The sequence below is a fragment of the Falco peregrinus genome, chromosome 6 (assembly GCF_023634155.1).
Source record: "Falco peregrinus isolate bFalPer1 chromosome 6, bFalPer1.pri, whole genome shotgun sequence".
In the NCBI taxonomy this organism is placed as follows: domain Eukaryota; kingdom Metazoa; phylum Chordata; class Aves; order Falconiformes; family Falconidae; genus Falco; species Falco peregrinus.
In genome coordinates, this window is record NC_073726.1 from 31,821,211 (window position 1) to 31,839,920 (window position 18,710).

General features: G+C 39.7%; 1 protein-coding gene and 1 long non-coding RNA gene across 2 annotated transcripts in view; one reads left to right on the forward strand and one right to left on the reverse strand.

The window, feature by feature from the left end:
• The first annotated feature begins 723 nt into the window (after window positions 1–723).
• Window positions 724–3,735, forward strand: LOC106112471 (uncharacterized). Its single transcript, XR_008747745.1, has 3 exons — window positions 724–1,007; window positions 1,484–2,456; window positions 2,825–3,735. It is a non-coding gene; the product is annotated as an uncharacterized LOC106112471 (long non-coding RNA).
• Window positions 3,736–5,617: 1,882 nt separating this feature from the next.
• LOC101916701 (otogelin-like protein) overlaps window positions 5,618–18,710 on the reverse strand; it is a 100,549-nt gene continuing 87,456 nt past the window's right edge. The window contains exons 52-58 of the mRNA XM_055807692.1: window positions 18,483–18,546; window positions 17,329–17,507; window positions 16,895–16,999; window positions 16,123–16,242; window positions 14,136–14,181; window positions 9,947–10,026; window positions 5,618–7,353 (exon numbers count right to left, since the gene is read on the reverse strand). Coding sequence (XP_055663667.1) covers window positions 7,153–7,353; window positions 9,947–10,026; window positions 14,136–14,181; window positions 16,123–16,242; window positions 16,895–16,999; window positions 17,329–17,507; window positions 18,483–18,546 — 795 coding nt within the window. The 3' untranslated portion in view covers window positions 5,618–7,152. The remainder of the gene's footprint in view (window positions 7,354–9,946; window positions 10,027–14,135; window positions 14,182–16,122; window positions 16,243–16,894; window positions 17,000–17,328; window positions 17,508–18,482; window positions 18,547–18,710) is intronic.

Sequence of the window (18,710 nt, forward strand, 5' to 3'; positions counted from 1 at the left end):
GAAACGAGTGGTGTAAATATGTGGCGTGGGAAAAGCTCATACACGGTTTTTACTTGCGCAAGTAAGCCATTATGAGCTGTTGCACGGTTTAACCTCTTGAGTTCATAGCCGTTCCCTGTGACAGGGAAGTGAGGTGTTACCGGAACGAAGGGGTGCAGAGTACGCGGCAGGGCTGGAAGGTGGGGCAAGGGAGCGGGGTCTTTCCTCCGTCTGCCTCCCTCCCTCCCCCCCCCTGCACCCCGGCAGCGGGTACCCTCCCGCGAAGATTTGCTTTCCGCTCCGTTGCTGTGACAGCCGGTCGGAAGGGCAGCTCGGTTGTTCTTAGCAGGGCGACTGTAAGCGAGTGCAGCCCTTTGCAGGGCGGAGTCGGTGGAGGGACGGGGAGGCTGTGACACCGAGCGGCAGCTGCTCTCGGCCAGCAGCTTCGCCTCGGTACCGAGCCCCCCCAGGCAGCCGCTCTCGGCCCAGCCCGCACCCCGCGGGCGGCCCCTGCAGAGCCCCGGGGGCTGGCAGGCTCGGGGGAGCCCGCGGCGGCACCGAGCCCCTGCCCGCCCCGGCGCGGAACGGCAGCCCCAGCCCCTCCTCGGCCGCCCCCTCGGCCGGCTTCGGGCCGCGCTGACCGGCGGGGCGGGGCCGGCGGGCGTGGGCGGGGCCGGCGGGCGTGGGCGGGGCCGGCGGCGGGGTTTGGGTTTATTTATTTTCCCGGGAGACGCTCGGGCCAAGGCGTGCTGCGGCGCTGGGTGAGCGGGCGGCTGAGGGCGGGCGGCTGAAGGCGAGCCCGGGCCTCGCCGTGGGGCAGCGGCCGGCCGGGGGGGACGTGGCCGCTGGCGCTCGGCCGCGGCAGGGAGCGCCTGGTGGCGGCAGCGGGCGGGCTGAGGCGGGCGGCCGGGACCGGCGGGGCTGCCGGCTGTTCTCGTCTCCCCGGCAGTGACGGTGGCCAGCGGGCTCCTCACGGTGCTGCTTTTTTTTTTTTTTTCTCGGAGCTGCGCAGCTACCTCGGCGAGGAGGTGAGGAGCGGCGCCGGGGCGGCCCCCGTTGCTCCCTTCTGGCGGCGGGGCCCGGGGGGGTGTCGGCGCCCCGCCGCCTCCGGGCTGCCCGGGCAGCCGCCGCAGCTCTGCGCGGGGCTTCGTGTGTCCGCCAGCCGCTGGCCGGGGCCGTGGCAGCTGGGGCCGCCGGCCGCAGAGGCTGCCTTGGGGCCTGCTGTAACGCGGACGCAGGGGGGTGGCTCGGAAGCCCCTTCCCGCCCCTGCGAGCGGGCGAGGGAAAGAAAGGAAAGCCGGCGGCGGAATCCGCCCCCCCGATTGCTGAAGTATTGCAGACGGCCAGCGCTTAGCTGCCGGGGAGGGCTGGGAGGCAGCAGCTCAGGTGTCTCGCTGATCCTGTGTCTTGGCAGTCAGCTCCTGAGCCAGGGCAGCCGAGGGGAAGAGGTCGCCTGGTTTGCTTCAGAGTGAAACGGGGCGCTCTGTTTTCCCTTTGTACCTAGGTTCGTCTGGAATTGTACGTTGACTCATCAAGGGGAGCTAAAGTGAAGATCAATCGCGTATGCCTTGTGCTTGTGAGCCAGACTGCTGACTGCGGAGGGATAACTTTTGTACTCGCCGAGGGCCCACGAGGCTCCGTGTGCCCACCGCCCCAGAGTGCTGCGCTGCTGCTTGGGCGACAGCTGGGGAGGAATTGGTGGTCCCTCGTAGTTACGTGGCCAGGCCTGCTGGGCACTTAAACTAGTGCATCCAGTCAGGTAGTATTATTTTTCTAGATTGTAAATGAGCCTGAGGTTAAAACCTACTTACGTTTCTGTGTGGTGGTGTACTTCGTCAGAGAGCTCAGTTGTACTCACAGAGCTGGCACAGAGTTCCCTTGGGACTCCAGATTTGACTGTCTTGTTGAAAGGCTTCAGAGCCTGCTTTGGAAGTCACTTGGCAAGACACAGCTTTGCCATGATTTTGGTACCTGAGTTCTGACTGTAATGCCAATGCCACATGTTAGCCTTTCTTCAGAAGTTTTAAAAGCAGAGTGAGCGTTAATAATCCGATTACCTTTTAAATAAACTCAAAACAAAATTGCGGGATGAAGTGACTGCAAGTCTGACTGGGTGTTACTGCTGTGCATGTTATCCACCTGTTTACCGATCGTTCCTGCCTCTTGTTCTGTTGTAGTAATTCCTTTGGGTAACACATTGGGCTCTAAATGTAGTGCATCTCGACTTCCTTCTGATCCCCAGAGATGTTCTCAGTCTTTGTCTTCCTCACATTTAACAGGGTGTGGGAAGGCCACAGAGACTGGAAGCTTCAGCTGTGGTGTGCGGAGAAGCTGTCAGCCTTCTAAGAGAGCACGTAGCCAGCAAGTGCATTGGTGGTGCTTCGGTGCTGAGCAAGACCACAGACCTGTCTTCTTTGTGAAAAGGGATCACAAGGAAATGTGCTGATGTTGAAGGGGGAAAGGTGGCAGGGGAAGAGGTGGGAAGCAGCTTTCAACCAATTTTAGGCTTAACTCCTGTGTTCCTGGAAATGGTGCTGGGCTTTGAGGGGTTTGGCTTTGGCTTTTTGCCTTAAGTGCGACTACCTTTCAGGGTAACGCTTTCTTGGAAGTTGGAAACAGTCCTTGGACACCAAACCAAACCCCTACCTGGGAGGGCCATTTAGCATGCTGTCGACATGTGTTTTATTCCCTGTAGGTCACTTGGCCCCAGCCATACACGCTGTCCCAATTTGGCACGTTGTTATCCTGCTGGCTGGAAGATTCTGTCTTTTCACTTCCTCAGCGCTTGCCACAGGCCATAACAAATGTGTGTTCACTGACTGCTTTCCTTGGTTGCTGCTTTCAGATTTGAGCGTCGATCCCATGGACGTAGTGGGAGAGCAGCAGCTGGATGTAGAGCACAATCTGTTTAAACAACGTTTGGATAAAGCTACCAATTGTGGGACTCCAGAAGCAGAGAGACACAGTAAGATGCTACTCTGCCTTTCTTGGATGGATGCTCTCATAGCAGGCATACAGTGATGGAAAGACTATGAGGTTCATGGGAACAAGGGATGGCTGAATTCAGAGTGTTTTAAACACTATAAACTCTTGAAGAGTGTATAGGATGCCAATCTATTACACTGGTAGGTGAGACAAGCTCCTGTTATACTCGGTAGTTTTGCGAGGCAAATCTTTGCCTAGTCTTTCTGAAATTGCAACAAGGACTCATGGCTGTATTTCAGGAGTAGAGCTACTGAGTCAATAGGCTTTTCCTACTAGAAATCGATCGGCTCTTCTGGCAAAACTTGAATTTGTTTGCATCTTCAAATCCTAGGAGGCTGACTGTCCTGGTTTCAGCTGGGATGGAGTTAATTTTCTTAGGAGCTAGTGGAGTGCTGTGGTTTGGCTATGATGCAAGAACAATGCTGATAACCGCACTGATGTTTTTAGTTGTAAGTCAAGGACTTGTCGGTTTCTTGGGCCTTGCTAACCAGGGGGCTGGGGGGGCACAGGACACTAGGAGGGGACATAGCCAAGACAGGTGACCTGAACCAGCCAAAGAGGTATTCCATACCATGGGACATCATGTTTGGCATAGAAACTTGTAGGGTTACCTGGGGGGGGATTGTTACTTGGGGACTGGCTGGGCATCTGTTTGCAGGTGGTGAGCAGTTGCACTGTGCATCACTTGGTGGTTTTTTCTTTCCTTTTCCCTTCCTTTGGATTTTACCCTTTTCTCCCCTCCTTTCCATCCTAATTGTTGTTTTATTATTACTGTTGTTCTTATCTCTTTATTCTGTTTAACTTTTTTTCTTATCTCAACCCTCGATTTTTACATTCCTTTCTGATTCTCCTCCCCACCCCTCTAGATGGGGGGGCGGGGTGTGTGGGGGTGAGCAAGTGGCTGGGTGGTGTTTGGTTGCTGGCTGGGGTTAAACCATGACAGTCTATTTTTTGGCACCCAATGTGGGGCACTGAAGGGTTGAGATAGCGACAGGTCTAATCAGACTGTGTTAGATTAAATTGCTTGCAGTATTCATTGCATTAAATAATAGTAATTGGCTACAATGCTGGCTTATCTGTTTTTGAATTTGCTGCCCAATCTTTAAATCCCGGTAGGCTGACAAATGGGACAAGCTGGTTAGAGGAAAGAGCCTTTCTCCAGGGAAGGCTCCACTGACTTCACCTTTAAGCCTAAACTATCATCTTGCTACCTTTACTTTGTGTGTGTTAATGCATACCTGATAAATATATTTCAGTTGATTTATCAGTTAGTTACAAGTTGGAGTTAGTGGTCCTTGGCTATATATAAACCTCTCCTCAGCTTTTTGTACGTGTTACGTCTTATGACTTAGAGTTGTACTTCAGTACAAACCAGGAACGATTTTGGTAGTGTTGCAATCTAGCAGTAATACTGCATCATCTTTTCTTGGCTGTGAACAGAAGGGAATCAAGCAGATTGTCACTGTTCTGCTAGGCAGGATGGACACCTGAACAGCTTTGGTCTCAATGCCCAAGCCTGGGCCCAGCACAAGAAACGACTGGCTGCTTAAATCATTTGGCCATAACATACCACGTTACAGCAGTGTCACCTTCGTGGAGGTGAGGCAGGGAGGGGGTGGCTGTCCAGAAAATGGTTCACAAGTTTTAATAGGCCTTCACTTTCTGACCAGGCCAAAGCAGCCTGAATTTGGAGTTTAACTGTAAAATGAAAGGCAATCTTAGACCATATCCAGCCCCACTGAAGACTTAAGATTTTTCTGTAGGGTTCAGGGAGGATCCTGACAAAGTTCCTACTGATTGTTGCACTTGAAAATACCAAATCGAGTGAGTGGGGAAAAAGATCCTTTAATACCATTTTTCCTATTACAGGTTATCATGGAGTTAGGCATAACTGCTTTTATAATTCCCGGGTTTGTCTAAGATTTTGCATTATTGTTCATCTTCAGTGGCACAGGTAAATTAACTGCATCAACACTGATTTATTCTCATTCTGCAAAATAATGTTTATTAATTTCTCTTTAATTACAAATACAGTTCTAAATCTTAGAAAAGCACATTGCTTATAAAAAGCACAGCTGTTCAATCAAAGCATGTCAAGTGTTTGGTCATTATATGGAAAAAAAAAATCTTGTAGGAGCTTCCTTAAGTGATTTATCAAATGCTAAATTCACTAAGTTTCAGACCAAACTTTCTTGATGCAAATATAGGATTTCTATCTCTATGTTAATAAATCAAAAGTTAGGGATATATTATTCTTTTAAAAGTTGTCCTTTTAATTTGCTGTACAAGTACACAAACTTTATGGCTATGACTGATTTAATTTACATTTCTGGCCTGCATGAAAAGTTTCTGTATACAAATGCTGACAGCAATATCGGAATATATAGGTTCTAGACCTTAGTATATAACACAACTTGAAATGTCTACCATACTAATAATAAAAACATGCAAATAAAGCATACGCTTTCTCAAAACAGCACTTTATTTTGATCGCTAAGTGATCACTATTTCTTTAGAATGGTTTAATATTTTGCTGATAATACAATGAATTGTTCTTTAAAAATAGTGACTTGGTTTAAAAATTAAGGATATGGATAAGTAGATAAGTCTTGTTACTAAAGACGGAATTTGCTGTATATGGTATTTTTCTTTATAAGCCATCAAATGGAGTACAGCAAACGTTAAAGATTTGTCATACAAAGTAGCAAAATTGCTTTGGATTTTAAGGTTTTTTCTAACTTTTGTATTGTGTATCTTTCATTGTATAAACCAATGTGATAATCTGACCTTTTTGTAATTAAATGATGACAGCTTCAAATAAAAACTGCTTGTCAAAATGTTTTCTGACTTTTAGATAATCTTAATTCTGAAACAATTTCCGTTATAAGGAAAATACTGCCATTATTTAAACCAGTTACATTCAGAAGGTTTATAAAGCAATCTTCTAAAAACAAGCCTAAAATTGTATTCTTATTTTTAATATAAGGTTATGTAGTATGCTTAATAAAAGGGAGGGTATATTCAGCTTAAGGTGCTGAATCATGGATAGTCACAGCTTGATTGAAGATGAATAGCTCACCGAAGCTCTTCAAAACGTATTTTATCTGGATTTTTTTCTCCTGGACTCAAAAATTACAAATCCTAAATTCAGTCACTTGTTCCAAATGTCAATATTTAAAAAAAATCTGAATAATTTTAATGTGTTTTACAAAAATACACTGAACACAAATCTTCAAACTGGAAAACAGAGGAATAAGCCCATTATGAATAGTTGAAATGTGCAGTAGGATACCAGGATGGGTGTTTTTAATAAATACATACATACATAGAATCTTAATCTACAGCTAGTAGATGGACAATTTCTTATTTGTGGAAATAGAAAAATGGGTATAAAATAGAATCCTTCATATGAGAATCAGCTTTTAGATATTCTTAATAAAGGCACAAAAGCTTGAACTCTTCAGCCTTTGCCTAGTCATGCTTCATATTTATAGTATATATAAAAATGAAATAAATGTCTAAGGCTTAAAGATAGTGTTATGATTCTATTATATACTCTGGAGATTTACTGCAGGTACTTACAGACCATAATTGTGTTTTTCAGTGACTTACAGTGTAAGCAGAGTTTAGTCATTGACATTAGCTTAATGGACAAAAGATAGAGCTTCCAGCAAGGTAAAAAAATGTTTCAGTTGAACCCACTATTTTTTTAATAAATTAATTCAGTCATTCTCAATGCTTCTTTCCCATTTAGACATGGGACAAGTGGTGGTTCTCAGCTGGAAGTTTCTAAGTAAAAGGAAAAGAACCACTGAGAAATTCTGAACTTTGATAGGTAGCCACAATTCAAAATTTTAAAAAACACTGGAAACACAGACATTAACCAGCTTTCAACTGTTCATCAGAAAGCAACTGAGTAGAAATAAATGATGGCTAAATTATACCTTGTTCAAAGGATTTATACTTTTCTTTCTGGACATGCCAATGTTTACGAAGAAAATCTGAAGAACAATGAACAACATCATCTCTACTCAATTTGTGAAAAGTTACGTTATAAAGCATAATTGAGGACATTTTCTCCCCCACTCCCCGCCCCACAGAGTACTATAGCCATCCAAGGTCAGAAAATAGTCTGGTGAAAGGAAACTCATTTTAATTCTTCAGATTAAATTGTACCCACAGTAATGTTCAGTTCCATTGGCATGAGCAATCTATAGGCTCTTGAATGACATACATAATTTCAGTGCCATTTCCTGAGCAGCGTAGTGGCACGGTTAGATTACGTGTTCCATTTTCTCGACAACATTTACAGAATCTTAAATGGCTATCAATATTGACATTGAAGATTGTTGCAGACGGGCATTTTCCATCACAAGAAGCCACATTTATCTATGAGTAAAATAAAAACTGAAATTAGACATCTCAAATTTTGTTATAAAGATATTGCATTTCAAAGTTCTTTCTGATTAGAACTAATTTTTACATTTGAAAAGGACTCTGGTCTTAAAAATCATTATATCTGCTAAAATTCATTTATTCCAAGTGTAGGCAAATATTTAATAATATTTTTAATTAAACTTTTCTTTTGGTTGTTTAATCATGTATTCTGTCTTAACATTGAGCAAGAAGTTGTGCTGTGGATACCAAAATAGAACCCCTAGTTTACAAACGAGTAACTTCAAAACAGCATAGCTAAATTCTTGTCCTTTTCATGTTCACTGCTGAAAAGTTAAATTCTTCTAAGCAAAATGAAGGAAAGTCTCTCCTTCTTCTTGAATGTTTAAGAGGAAAAGCATATCAGTGCAAAAGCATTTTCCTCTTTTATTCATACTCCTTGTGACTAAGGGCACACCAATATTAGCTGTGTTATCACTAACAAATATACCCGAAAAGTAGATGCACTGACAAACCAGCAGTGGCAGAGACTGGCTATGCAATTATTTGTGCTCTAGACTTCAGCAGAGCAAAGCTTTCTCTCACTATCACATCATGTGAAGAGTCATCTTAGCTGATACTCTGACAGAAAAGAATTTGATAATTTATAATTAAAACATAAGCAGAGTTGAAGTGCTAGGAAACAGAGAACAGCCTACTAGATCTAGTTCTTTTTGTGATAGTTTAAATCTGGTTTCTTGTGCAAGCAAGGCATATGAAAGATGCTTTGATCCACTCCCTTCTGAATGGGCTGTTCCAAACAATTCCAAAAAATTCCAAACAAGTGAAACCAAAAGGTTACTCTTCCAGCTTTCCTGAAACTTGACAGAGGAAAACAAAGACCTTGGCCTAAGCACTAATAATCTCACTTGTTGATTAATTAAATGTAATCCTACTCAGCCCTATCCAATATTTGACACCATTAATATGGCCAAAGAACACTTCAGTAATTGCAAACCAGCCATAGCAGATACTGCCATTTGATGGGTCAAAATCACGTGACTGAAACAGAGTGCCAGGGGTCTTGCAGGGGGGGACCTGGAGAGGAAAGGAAGGGGAGCCAAGGGTATGAATAGAGATTCTGGAAACATGAAAACCTGGAGGTACTTCTGAGTGAAGGGTAAGGGAATCTGGACTGTGGGAAGGGTGGGCAGCCATCAAAGACATGGAGAACAAGAAGATACCGGGGAAAGGGGATCATAATATAGATGGAGGTGGGATGGGGGGAGGTCTTTTTGGAAGATGGGTAGAGAGGGAAGAAAAAAAATGAAGAATCTACAATAGAAAGTCATAAAAAGGAAAGCTTCATTTGTTGTGCCATTCATGGAATGACCAGGCCACGATTCTTGTTGCTTCTCTCTGAACCCTCTCTAGTTCTGCAGCAACACAGAGGGACCATAACTGCACAGAGCACCCTCGATAGTATTGCACCACTGGCTTGAAAGAGACACTAGAATGAGTTTGTTTCCACTCCCTGTTCTATTCCCTGAACGTCATAACTCTTAAGCATTTCTGTCTGCAGGAAAGCATTTACCAGAGGTTTTCACAGAACTGGATGCCAGAGCAAGGTCCTTTTCAGCTAGCTTTAAAACCTGTGAGGTTTTACTAAATCTTCCATTTTAATATTCTTTGCTTTAGTTAATACCTGTCTTTATTTTGTCATATTGCTGTCCTGTAACCTAGGTTGTTGAAGTTACTATGAAGCTCTCCACAGTCTTCTCTGCTCTTAACTATGGCAAATAACTGTAATTTCATCCTCATGTTTATACTTGCTCGTTACACACTCTTCCTCTAAAACTGAAGAAATACACCACACACTCTTATTCCTACTATTAAACTTTTGGCATGTCACGGTTGACCTTCTGTCAGGATGGAAATTAACCTGCTCATCTTTCAATGTGTCATGATATTTTGCCTCTTCCCTTATGACTGTTCAGGTTCTTTGACAGAATCTTACCAGAGGCCTTTTGGAATTCTTGAGACAGTGATGATTGCTTCTCCATTAAGCGCTACATGAGAAGCACATTTGCTGCTTGGACGTGTCCTGGGTTTTTTAGATGGGGCTACACTGAAGCCAAGAAATAGGATGTCTTAAGCAGACCCATAAATAAATGGGATAATGAATTTATGATACGAAGACATATGTTATGTGGAGGAGAAGACACCCAGAGAGTAAAGGTCTTCAAAGACAAAAGCAGCAGTGTTTCCATCACATCCTAAGTGGAAGCATTTCTGCTCCTCTTTTGGAGTGGAATATTATTTCAGTAGTGAAGGGTTCAATGCCTTTGTTAGTTACAGGCAATTATGCTGTGTACTTTTCATTTGAAGCCGGATGTTTTTCCGGGTAGGAGTGCTCAGTCTTTCAGCCATAGGAAGAGGTAATTTAACTGCATTTATGAGTAGGATAACATTCCTAGGGTCAAAGGTCTGCTTTTCAGAAGATAGCAGATTTTTTTGTTGCTTGTTGATAGCTGTAACCCACTTACTTCTTAATACTTGATTCTGTATGCCGTATGCCCAGCATTAAACACAGGTCTTTTATGCTTACCGGGCTTTGACTTATACAGTCTTTTTTTCTTATGGTAGTCCTGATTGTCATTTTCTGGCAAATTCTTTCTTCCTTTTTGCCTGATAAAATACAGAAAATGCATACTGAATCAACACACTTTTTGTACTGTATTTGCTACTAAAAAAGTGAAACTGTTAAAATAATTTTAATAATTATACTTTGTTTTTATGAATGTACACACTGAAACTATTCCATAATGAAATAATTTTTAGTGAAGAAAATCTCATATATTAATAAATACTTCCTGTGGAGAATTACCAATTTTATAGCTGGCACATAGGAGGTATCAAGTGGCCCATTAAGCTATACAGTTTATAAACATTAAAATACATGAATTTATATTACATTTAAATTTAATAAGACAAGACAATTATAAGCAATTAAACAAAAGATGTCTCAAGTAATTTTGAATACTATTAGAATTAATTATGTTTTAATAGCAATATTGAATGTAAATAAGATTTTGATTCTGTATTTTAAAATTTTCAGAATTTAACATTCCAGAAGGTAAAGCTGTGAATGTGATTACAACCATAATGTTTAAATAGAACTATGTAATTTCAGTATATTTTTGGAGAAAGATGTCATTCAGGGAAGCTTTGAAAGACAGAGATGCATATATTTCCTAAATATGGTGCAGTTTTTACCACCAGAACTGAAACATGTAGCACTGAGTCAGCATACGCATCTGGGATTGGGGAAATATTGCATTTTTAAGTACATTCTGTGAGGTATTGATAGTTTTTTTCCTTTATTTGAAAAATAAAGCTGTACCGTGCAAACCCATTTTTAACATAATAAAAATCATAATGTAATACCAAAACAATTATACGTAGAATCTTTCATGCTGCACTCCATACCAGACTGTTATTACTATCTGTGTGACAGCAGTTATTTAGATGTCCTATTTCACTACCCATCAAAATAATATATTAGTTTTGCTACACAACCATTCTGGACATATAGCATATAAAATAATAAGCACTATTCAGATGAGTTTCTCCACCTTCAGCACATGCATTCATAGTTGGGTGTACACAAAAAGAACAACTTTTCTGTTCCCCAGAAGCTTGTGAGCACTTTTATAAGAGAAATGAGCTCTGAGTAACCAAGTTATTCTGCAACCACAGCTCCAGTGAGTATTTAAAAATTAGGCTGGCTGCAGAGCACAGCCAGATTTTAAACTGCACATTGCAGGATCAAACAAGATTCTGTTACTGAGCTAGCAGATCACCATACAATGGAAGCGTTTAGCTAGCCTGCAGCATCTTGGTTTTCCTTCCTCAGCAACATTTAATAGAAAGAAGTCCTGTGATGTTTCTAGCAGAAAGCACTTGCCAGCATGAATATGTGTAGGCAATGCAATCTGTGTACTTGTACAAGTCACAGAGAGAGGCATATGACATTTCAGCGTATAAGGTGCTGGTGTCTAATGAAACTTCTGGTGCTATACTTTTTTCTCTCCCACCTTCAACTGTCAAGGTGGTCTGCATTCGGTATCAGGTATGCTTTTTTTATTCACTCCTTATTTGTGTAAGGAGTTTCTGTGATTTACCTATCCTTAAAAACAAAGAATTATGATCTTAATACAACAGTTCTGTAACATTCTGTAATTTCTGATGTAAAGAGTATTTAGTAACTCAGGATTGTAAATTGTATGTTTTTTCTCCCCCAACATTTTCATGACTTTGTTAAACATGTTATTTGTGACAAAGAAATACAACATAAATCTGTATCTGCAGAGGTGAGACGAGGCAGTAATGCACGCTCTTGTTCTATTCAAGGCAAAACAGTTCAGTCATTAAATTCAGAGACCTGGGATCAGATTTAGAATCTCTTGGTAACAGTATTCAGGATGATGATATTTTTTAAAGTAACATATTGTATTACAACTATCCTGTACAGTAAGTTCATGTATTAAAACCAATTTCAGAAATGAACCGAAGGAAGGACCATCAGCAGCATGTACCATAAATGGATGAACCTAATCCTGAAAGGTGCTGAGCAGTGAACCCTAACCAGGCTTTAGCAAACCGCTGATTTGGGAGGCCAAGAGGGGATCAGCATCTCTCAGTATCAGGCCTGGCACCGTTAACTGCATGATAACATTTAACGCTGATGACCACTATACACATATATCAAGCAGTGCTTACACTATTATTAAAAAAAGAAAATACATTATTAAAAGTAATACCTGGTTCACAATTAATACTATCAGTAGACACTACTGGACTAATGGCAAAGGGCAATAGACCCAATCCAGAACCTGGCAGAATCATTAGGAATATAAGTTTCTCATGAAATAAAAACATTTTTATATAAATGACATTTCATTAATTCTTACACTGCCAACTGCAATTTTTCTTTTAGCAAAACATTATGAGCTTTCCTGTTAGTCTTTCAAATTTAGAAACTGCAGCTGCTTCAAGTCTCACTAAAGATGGCCTAAGATTTGTTACTTTCCTGGTTAACACAAAACTAGAATGATGCTTCCTTGTAAACCAAACTTTTGCAATCATTCTCTCTATGGCAAGGTAAGAATTAAATATATGCACTCACTTTGCATGCATTGAATCAAGCTCTTTCAGAAAGATTATTTGTTCCCATTAAAACCCCAAGGTGTTGCAAGCTCTATTTGTAAGTACTTTTTAACTGCTTCACCACAAGGGCACATGCTTTTAGTTAAAAATAAAACAAAATGAAAATAGAAATAAAATAGCATATAATTCTATGAATTATTTCTGGGTTTTTAGCAGCCACCTCAGCAAGTATTTCTGAAGTATAACGATGCCTTTCCTGAGGCCACAGAATATGGCCAAAATTACAAATCTTCCTGGTCAACAGAAAACCAGTAGCCATTAGTTCTTTAGACTAATTTTCTAAATAAAGTCAACCTAATTTGGGGAGGTGGGGTAGTTAAATATTTTTCAATATAGCTTATCTCATTAGAGAAGGAATATTGACTAGTTAGTGAGATTTTAGCACAATTCTGGTGTTTTACTTTTCTATGCTGGTTCTCATTAAAAAAAAATTATCTTGTATTAAGACAGCTTTTATTTTCTATGTTTTGGATACAATAGAACAACAATACTTGTGGTTCACTTTCAAAGCTTTGCATAAGTTGGAAATTTGAGTATTGTTCCATATTTGATAAATATTAAAATTTCCTCTTATGTCACCAAATCATTTACAATACATTGCACTTCTGAATTTTATTTAATAACTGTGCAATATATGGCTATAACTCTGTGACTTCCTATTCAATATTGTTAAGGTTGGTCTAAAAAAGTTCCAAAGACTAATTTGTTTATATATTTGAACTCTAATGTCGGACACAAAAAAGGCCAAAAAAAAGGGGAGGATTTTCTGTGGCATTCAATAAGTGGTATTCTACACAACAATGTTTTATTTTTATGTATGCATAATTACATATTTTGATAATAAACCTTTCCCAGTCAAAACTGCAGATAAAGTCAGCTTTTTCTCAAAAGGCTTTTAAAATTGCATAAATTATGAAACCTTTATAGTAAGCTTGCATCACAATTCATCATATTTTACAGTTACACACTCAGAAAATGTGAATGTATTCCTAGATATTAAAAAGTCAATTTTCTATAAGGGTTGCTAACATCACTATTACTATAACTTTTCCTCATTTGGGATATATTTTAAAAAAAATTATTCCAGTATTTTGGCCCTAGAAAATGCATACTAGTATACTAGTGATACAAAATAGATTGGTAAGTTTGGAGCTGTATTTCAAAAGTCATTCAAATTTGTATTTCAAAAGTCATCAAATTTGGAATCAATTTCAGGGGGGAAAATCCTTATCTTTTATGGTGAAAATCATACAGGCAATATTTTAGAGTCAGCTTAGCAATAAAGAGAATGTTTTCATTATTTTAATCGAGATAACTTTTCATCTTCCACGGGGCATGTTTGAAGAGATTTGGTTATACTCCAGAACAATAATGTTAAAAATCACCAAGTCAGCAGCCAAAATTAAGCAAGACCTTTTAATAGGAGTGGTTAGGTAACTATAAAAATTTTATGTGATTTATGGGGGACTGCATGCTTTTTCCTTCTTTATGTCACAGCAACTGAGGTTAAAAAACAAGCCCTCCAAAACCAAAGCCAAACTAGCACATATTGCAGCCTTCTCACTTACAGGTCTTGCAGCAGCCATCATTATACATCTGCACAATTCCTCCATTCTAGGAAAATAAAAGAAGAATATATCAAAAAAGACTGTGCCCAATGCAAAGATGAATTATATCTCAAGAAATTCCATGTTTTAAAGATGTCCAACTAATACAGAACCATTATCACTGAAATCAAGAGAATTACACAGTTATGTATCAGCTGAAGGTTTGGTTCACAAATTCTTTACAGTCTTTGATGTTGACTTATCACTGCTTATCTGAACTCATCTAGTCTCCTTTGAATAAACCACTTAGTTTCTATAAGCATCTTTTCATATCATCCACTACCATCTGTTTCCCCATGATGAGGATAGTTTAAAAAATTCATATGTGCAACTTTGCTGATGATGTGAAAGGATTTACACTGATAGTATGTCAAGGAGAAAATTAATACCTAGTAAGTAGCGCTTTACAACATTAAATATAGATATGTATGTATACACACTTTTGAAAGAGAACATTAACTGCAGAATTTCAGAACCATTGGTGTGCTCAATTCTTTTCCTCAATTATAGTCTTTGGTTTTGATTTCTGTTAGCTAGAAATGTATGGATGTGAAGAAAATGGCCATATAAAAGAGAGAGGGGTGGGGGGAGAGGCTGTCAGAATGGGTGCAAGCAAGAAACAGGCACCCACAATTTTAGTGCATAACTTAGAACTGCATATCAAGCAGACAACTGAACTGAAATAGCACTCTTACAGTACAGACAAAAGACATTTTTAAGCTTCCATCTTCCCATTCTAGCATGCATTTTTTATCCCATTACAGAAAAATTACTGAATAAGTTGTTCAAGAATTTTTTAAATAAGCACTTAAACTCAGCACTTTAAATCCATATTCCTAAATTAGCTTGAGCTGCCTGTCAGAAGAGCTTTTTCCTTGGCTACTGGTTCAAGTCTATGGTCAGCACCTCTGAAAAACAGGTCAGATTGATTCAGGAAGTTAATTTTAGGGCTCCATTCTTTAAAATTGTAATCATTATTACTTAGAAAAGATCCTAATAGGTAGTGACAAAAGGATTCCAGGCAAGAAACTCTAGCATAGAGTAAAAGTAGAAGAGGCATTAATTTCAGATAAAATGCTTTCTTCAGGATTGGAAAAAATAAGGACTTTTTTAAACAAGTGGAATGGATAAGTAGGACTTATGCTAAAGTCCTATAAATTATGCTAAATTTATAATCTGTAGTCAAGCCAGCAATGGTACTTAGCCTCTCTACATGTATATTTGCTTTGTTATTACTTGTAGCTTATATTAAATATATGGTATACTGCAAGTGCAAGAATGATAAGAAATATTACAAAGTTAGAGAGGTATTAAATTAGAAATTAAATTGTAAACAAACACGTAATGTATGTAAAACATCCACATTCTTCAAACCAGTTTATATAAGTATGCCAAATTTACATTTTTAGATATATGAAGTAGGTAGATACCCTTTCAGGTGTGACAGATATTTTATGGTATGTTATACAAAGTCTAGTTTAAGAGATAATAAAGTTTATATACACTCTGTCATCTTTCTGATCTTTGCACAACTTAGGGAATTCTTAATATAGCCCACTTTTATATGCAGCATTTCTGAATTTCTTCATCCAATTTATTTAGTGAATGTGTACTATGAACTTGGCAAAGTGTTATTCCAAACAGAAATAAGACATAGTGGTTAGCACTTTATATAATGGTATGACAAGCATGATTCCAATTCCACAATATTTTAAAAGCAGTCATCATTAAGACCCAAAACAAACTTTCACACTTCTCACAAATATTTTGTCAGTCAAAAAGCAAACAGGAACACAGAAAACAAGACTGAATTGCTCGTTTACTTTTTTTACTTACCACTTCTTTAGTTTAAATAAAGTGCATGAGGTATGCATGTGTTGCCAAGTGTAAGCCAAACTCCAGATCAGTTATTGTCACTTACCTCACCCAAAGTACCCAAAGTACAAACCTTGGTACACTCCGTGTCATTAAAAGGGGGACAGACAACACTTGATCCCAGTATGATAGCCCCCGCAGCAGTCTTTGTGCACTTGTAGTTAGTGCAGTTGGAGCTCCAGGTGCTTCCTTCCTGAATATATAAACCAAAGCCACTGTCAGGAAATATAAAACATTTCAGCTTTATCTCCAACCTTGAGTGTCTGTAAAAGTGGTGCCCTCACACTATGGGTGTCCTAGTGCAGAATGAAGACGCTCTGTGCCAGAAAAAAAGTCTGATAGTTTCTTTTGCTCCAAAAGCAATGGGAGGTATGAACCAAGTTGTGGCCATATCTGAATTTCCTTGTATGTGGATGCTGAAACACATCATCGGGATCCTGAACCGCTGTACTTTGGTTTGCACACTTCCTTTCTGTTGAAACCGGAATGAGAAGAGTAGCCTTGGGAAGAGGGGGACACAGGAGTCCTGATGTGGAATCAGAAGCTCCCAATGCAGCTAATTGACAGTCTATGACTTAGAGTTACAATTTGAACCCTACCCTGCACTTGGAGCATATCCAGCCTTAAGTAAATGCTGACATTTGCATTTCTTTGTGGAAAAGAGTACAAGAGAGAAAATTAAAGAAGGTATTCACCTAGTGTGAAATGGCAGGTCTTTAAATAAACACACTTTTTCCTATCATATGAAGCAAGACTCACAGCATGAGCTAATAAAGAAGTGACTGTCAGACACATGTTTATTGTATCATTATAGTTATTCTCTAGCTCTGTCTAGAGGCACTTACCTCATACACAATTAGTGTTCCATTCTCAGTATGAAAAGAACAGGACACGTTTTGACAGGTACCACAACAAGTATAGTGACTGGAGGAAGGAATATATATTTGATGCTGGAAAGAAAGAAAAGGAAAAAAAAAGGGGGGGGGAAGCAAAAAAGTATTTTTTAAACATACAGTATATGAAAATTCATTGTTTTCTGGAACTAAAAATACCAAGAGAAACAATATATAGATGGATGAATGGATGGATATGTTTATGTATGCTGCTAGAAATTGCCTCTGAAAATAATCCTGGGGACAGAAAATACACATCATCATTGTTAAGTTCTCAGGTTCTGGCTGAGCAAACAGGACTAGCAAAAGTCTTTGCTTTGACTTTTATCCTGATTGTGTAGTTGTGCTCACAAATTGCATTGTTCCTATATTTTAGGAATACTCACAGCTTCACATTGCTGGGAACAGTTCACCATTGTGAAATGCATGGCATTGTATCCTGTGTTCTGATCTTTTTCTTGCAAACACTGCACAGTGTAACAAAGGTCTCCATCCAAATACTGAATCACTGACTGTCCAGGATTCAGTACTGTGACCTCTTGGAAGATGCACACATCATCTTTCTCTAACACCAAAAGAAATAAATGTTACCAGAAGGGGAAAAAAAGCCCCCAGGCAAATTAACAGAATCACTGTGAAGACAAAAGTAGGGCAAAGTCCTATGCTCTGCAAAAGTATTTTAACTTCTAGACTTGATTGGTTTGTGGTTTTAACTACCAAACAAGGGGGGAGGAGGTATAACTCATCTTAAGAAAATGCTAGAAAATGGAAAACTGCCTAAAATTGATAATGTTCCTGCTATGGAAGTAAAAAAAAAAATACTGTTTTTCTTATTTATATATAATATTGAGCTAATAATATAACATTGAGCTAAGTACACTATATGAATTATTCTGCACATCACAAAATGTAGCCTTTCTGTCAATTAAACTAGTATGCCTACAAAATTACCTGTGGGGCAGTAATATGCTCAAGCTGTACTCTAACTGTGTTCTTTGCTCCCAGAGGCAGTCTAGCCTGGGCTGCAGTCAGAATAGCAGCATATCTCAGGCACCCCCGTGCACAGCATAGCTGAAATCCAGCCTACACAGGGTAGCTGAGTGATGGAAGGCAGCAGAGGTTTAATCTTAAGACTGGGCACCTACCCTCATGCTGGCTGGACAGATCTTTTGCTTTGGTGTGAGATGTTGTCTTGTTTGTGGTCAACAGTGGACTAATAGCAGTCACACCACTCACACTCAGCTAAGGTTAACAACCTGTTTCCTGCCTGACTTCCACCAGAAAGGCCATACCTGCCTCTGAAAGCACGGGCAGTTTTACAACACTCCTACACCCCTCCAGAACAGACACAAAATGGGTTAGAGGCAAAGCATCCTATTGAGAAATGAGAGCATAATTGCATAACTAGATGGACACCCATAAAAACAAGATTAAAGGGTGTTTACATTTGAGAAGGTTATCATGGTCATATTTCTACTTTCTCTGCATGCACATTTTACTAAAAAATAAAATAAAACAACTAGGAATATAGAAAAGTTACCGCAAATGTAGTGAGTGCATCCACAAGCACTGGAAACACTACTATCTATTTTTTTAACTTCTCCCTGAGTATAAAAAGATAAAAGAGTTTGCAAAGTCATGCACAATTAAATGAGTACTAAATAGACATTTTTTCTCTAAAAATGTAAAATATTACTTTAATCACTTCCACCCCTGCTTTCATAAAAGACAAAAATTGCAATGTACTCAAGAAACAGTAGCACGTTCA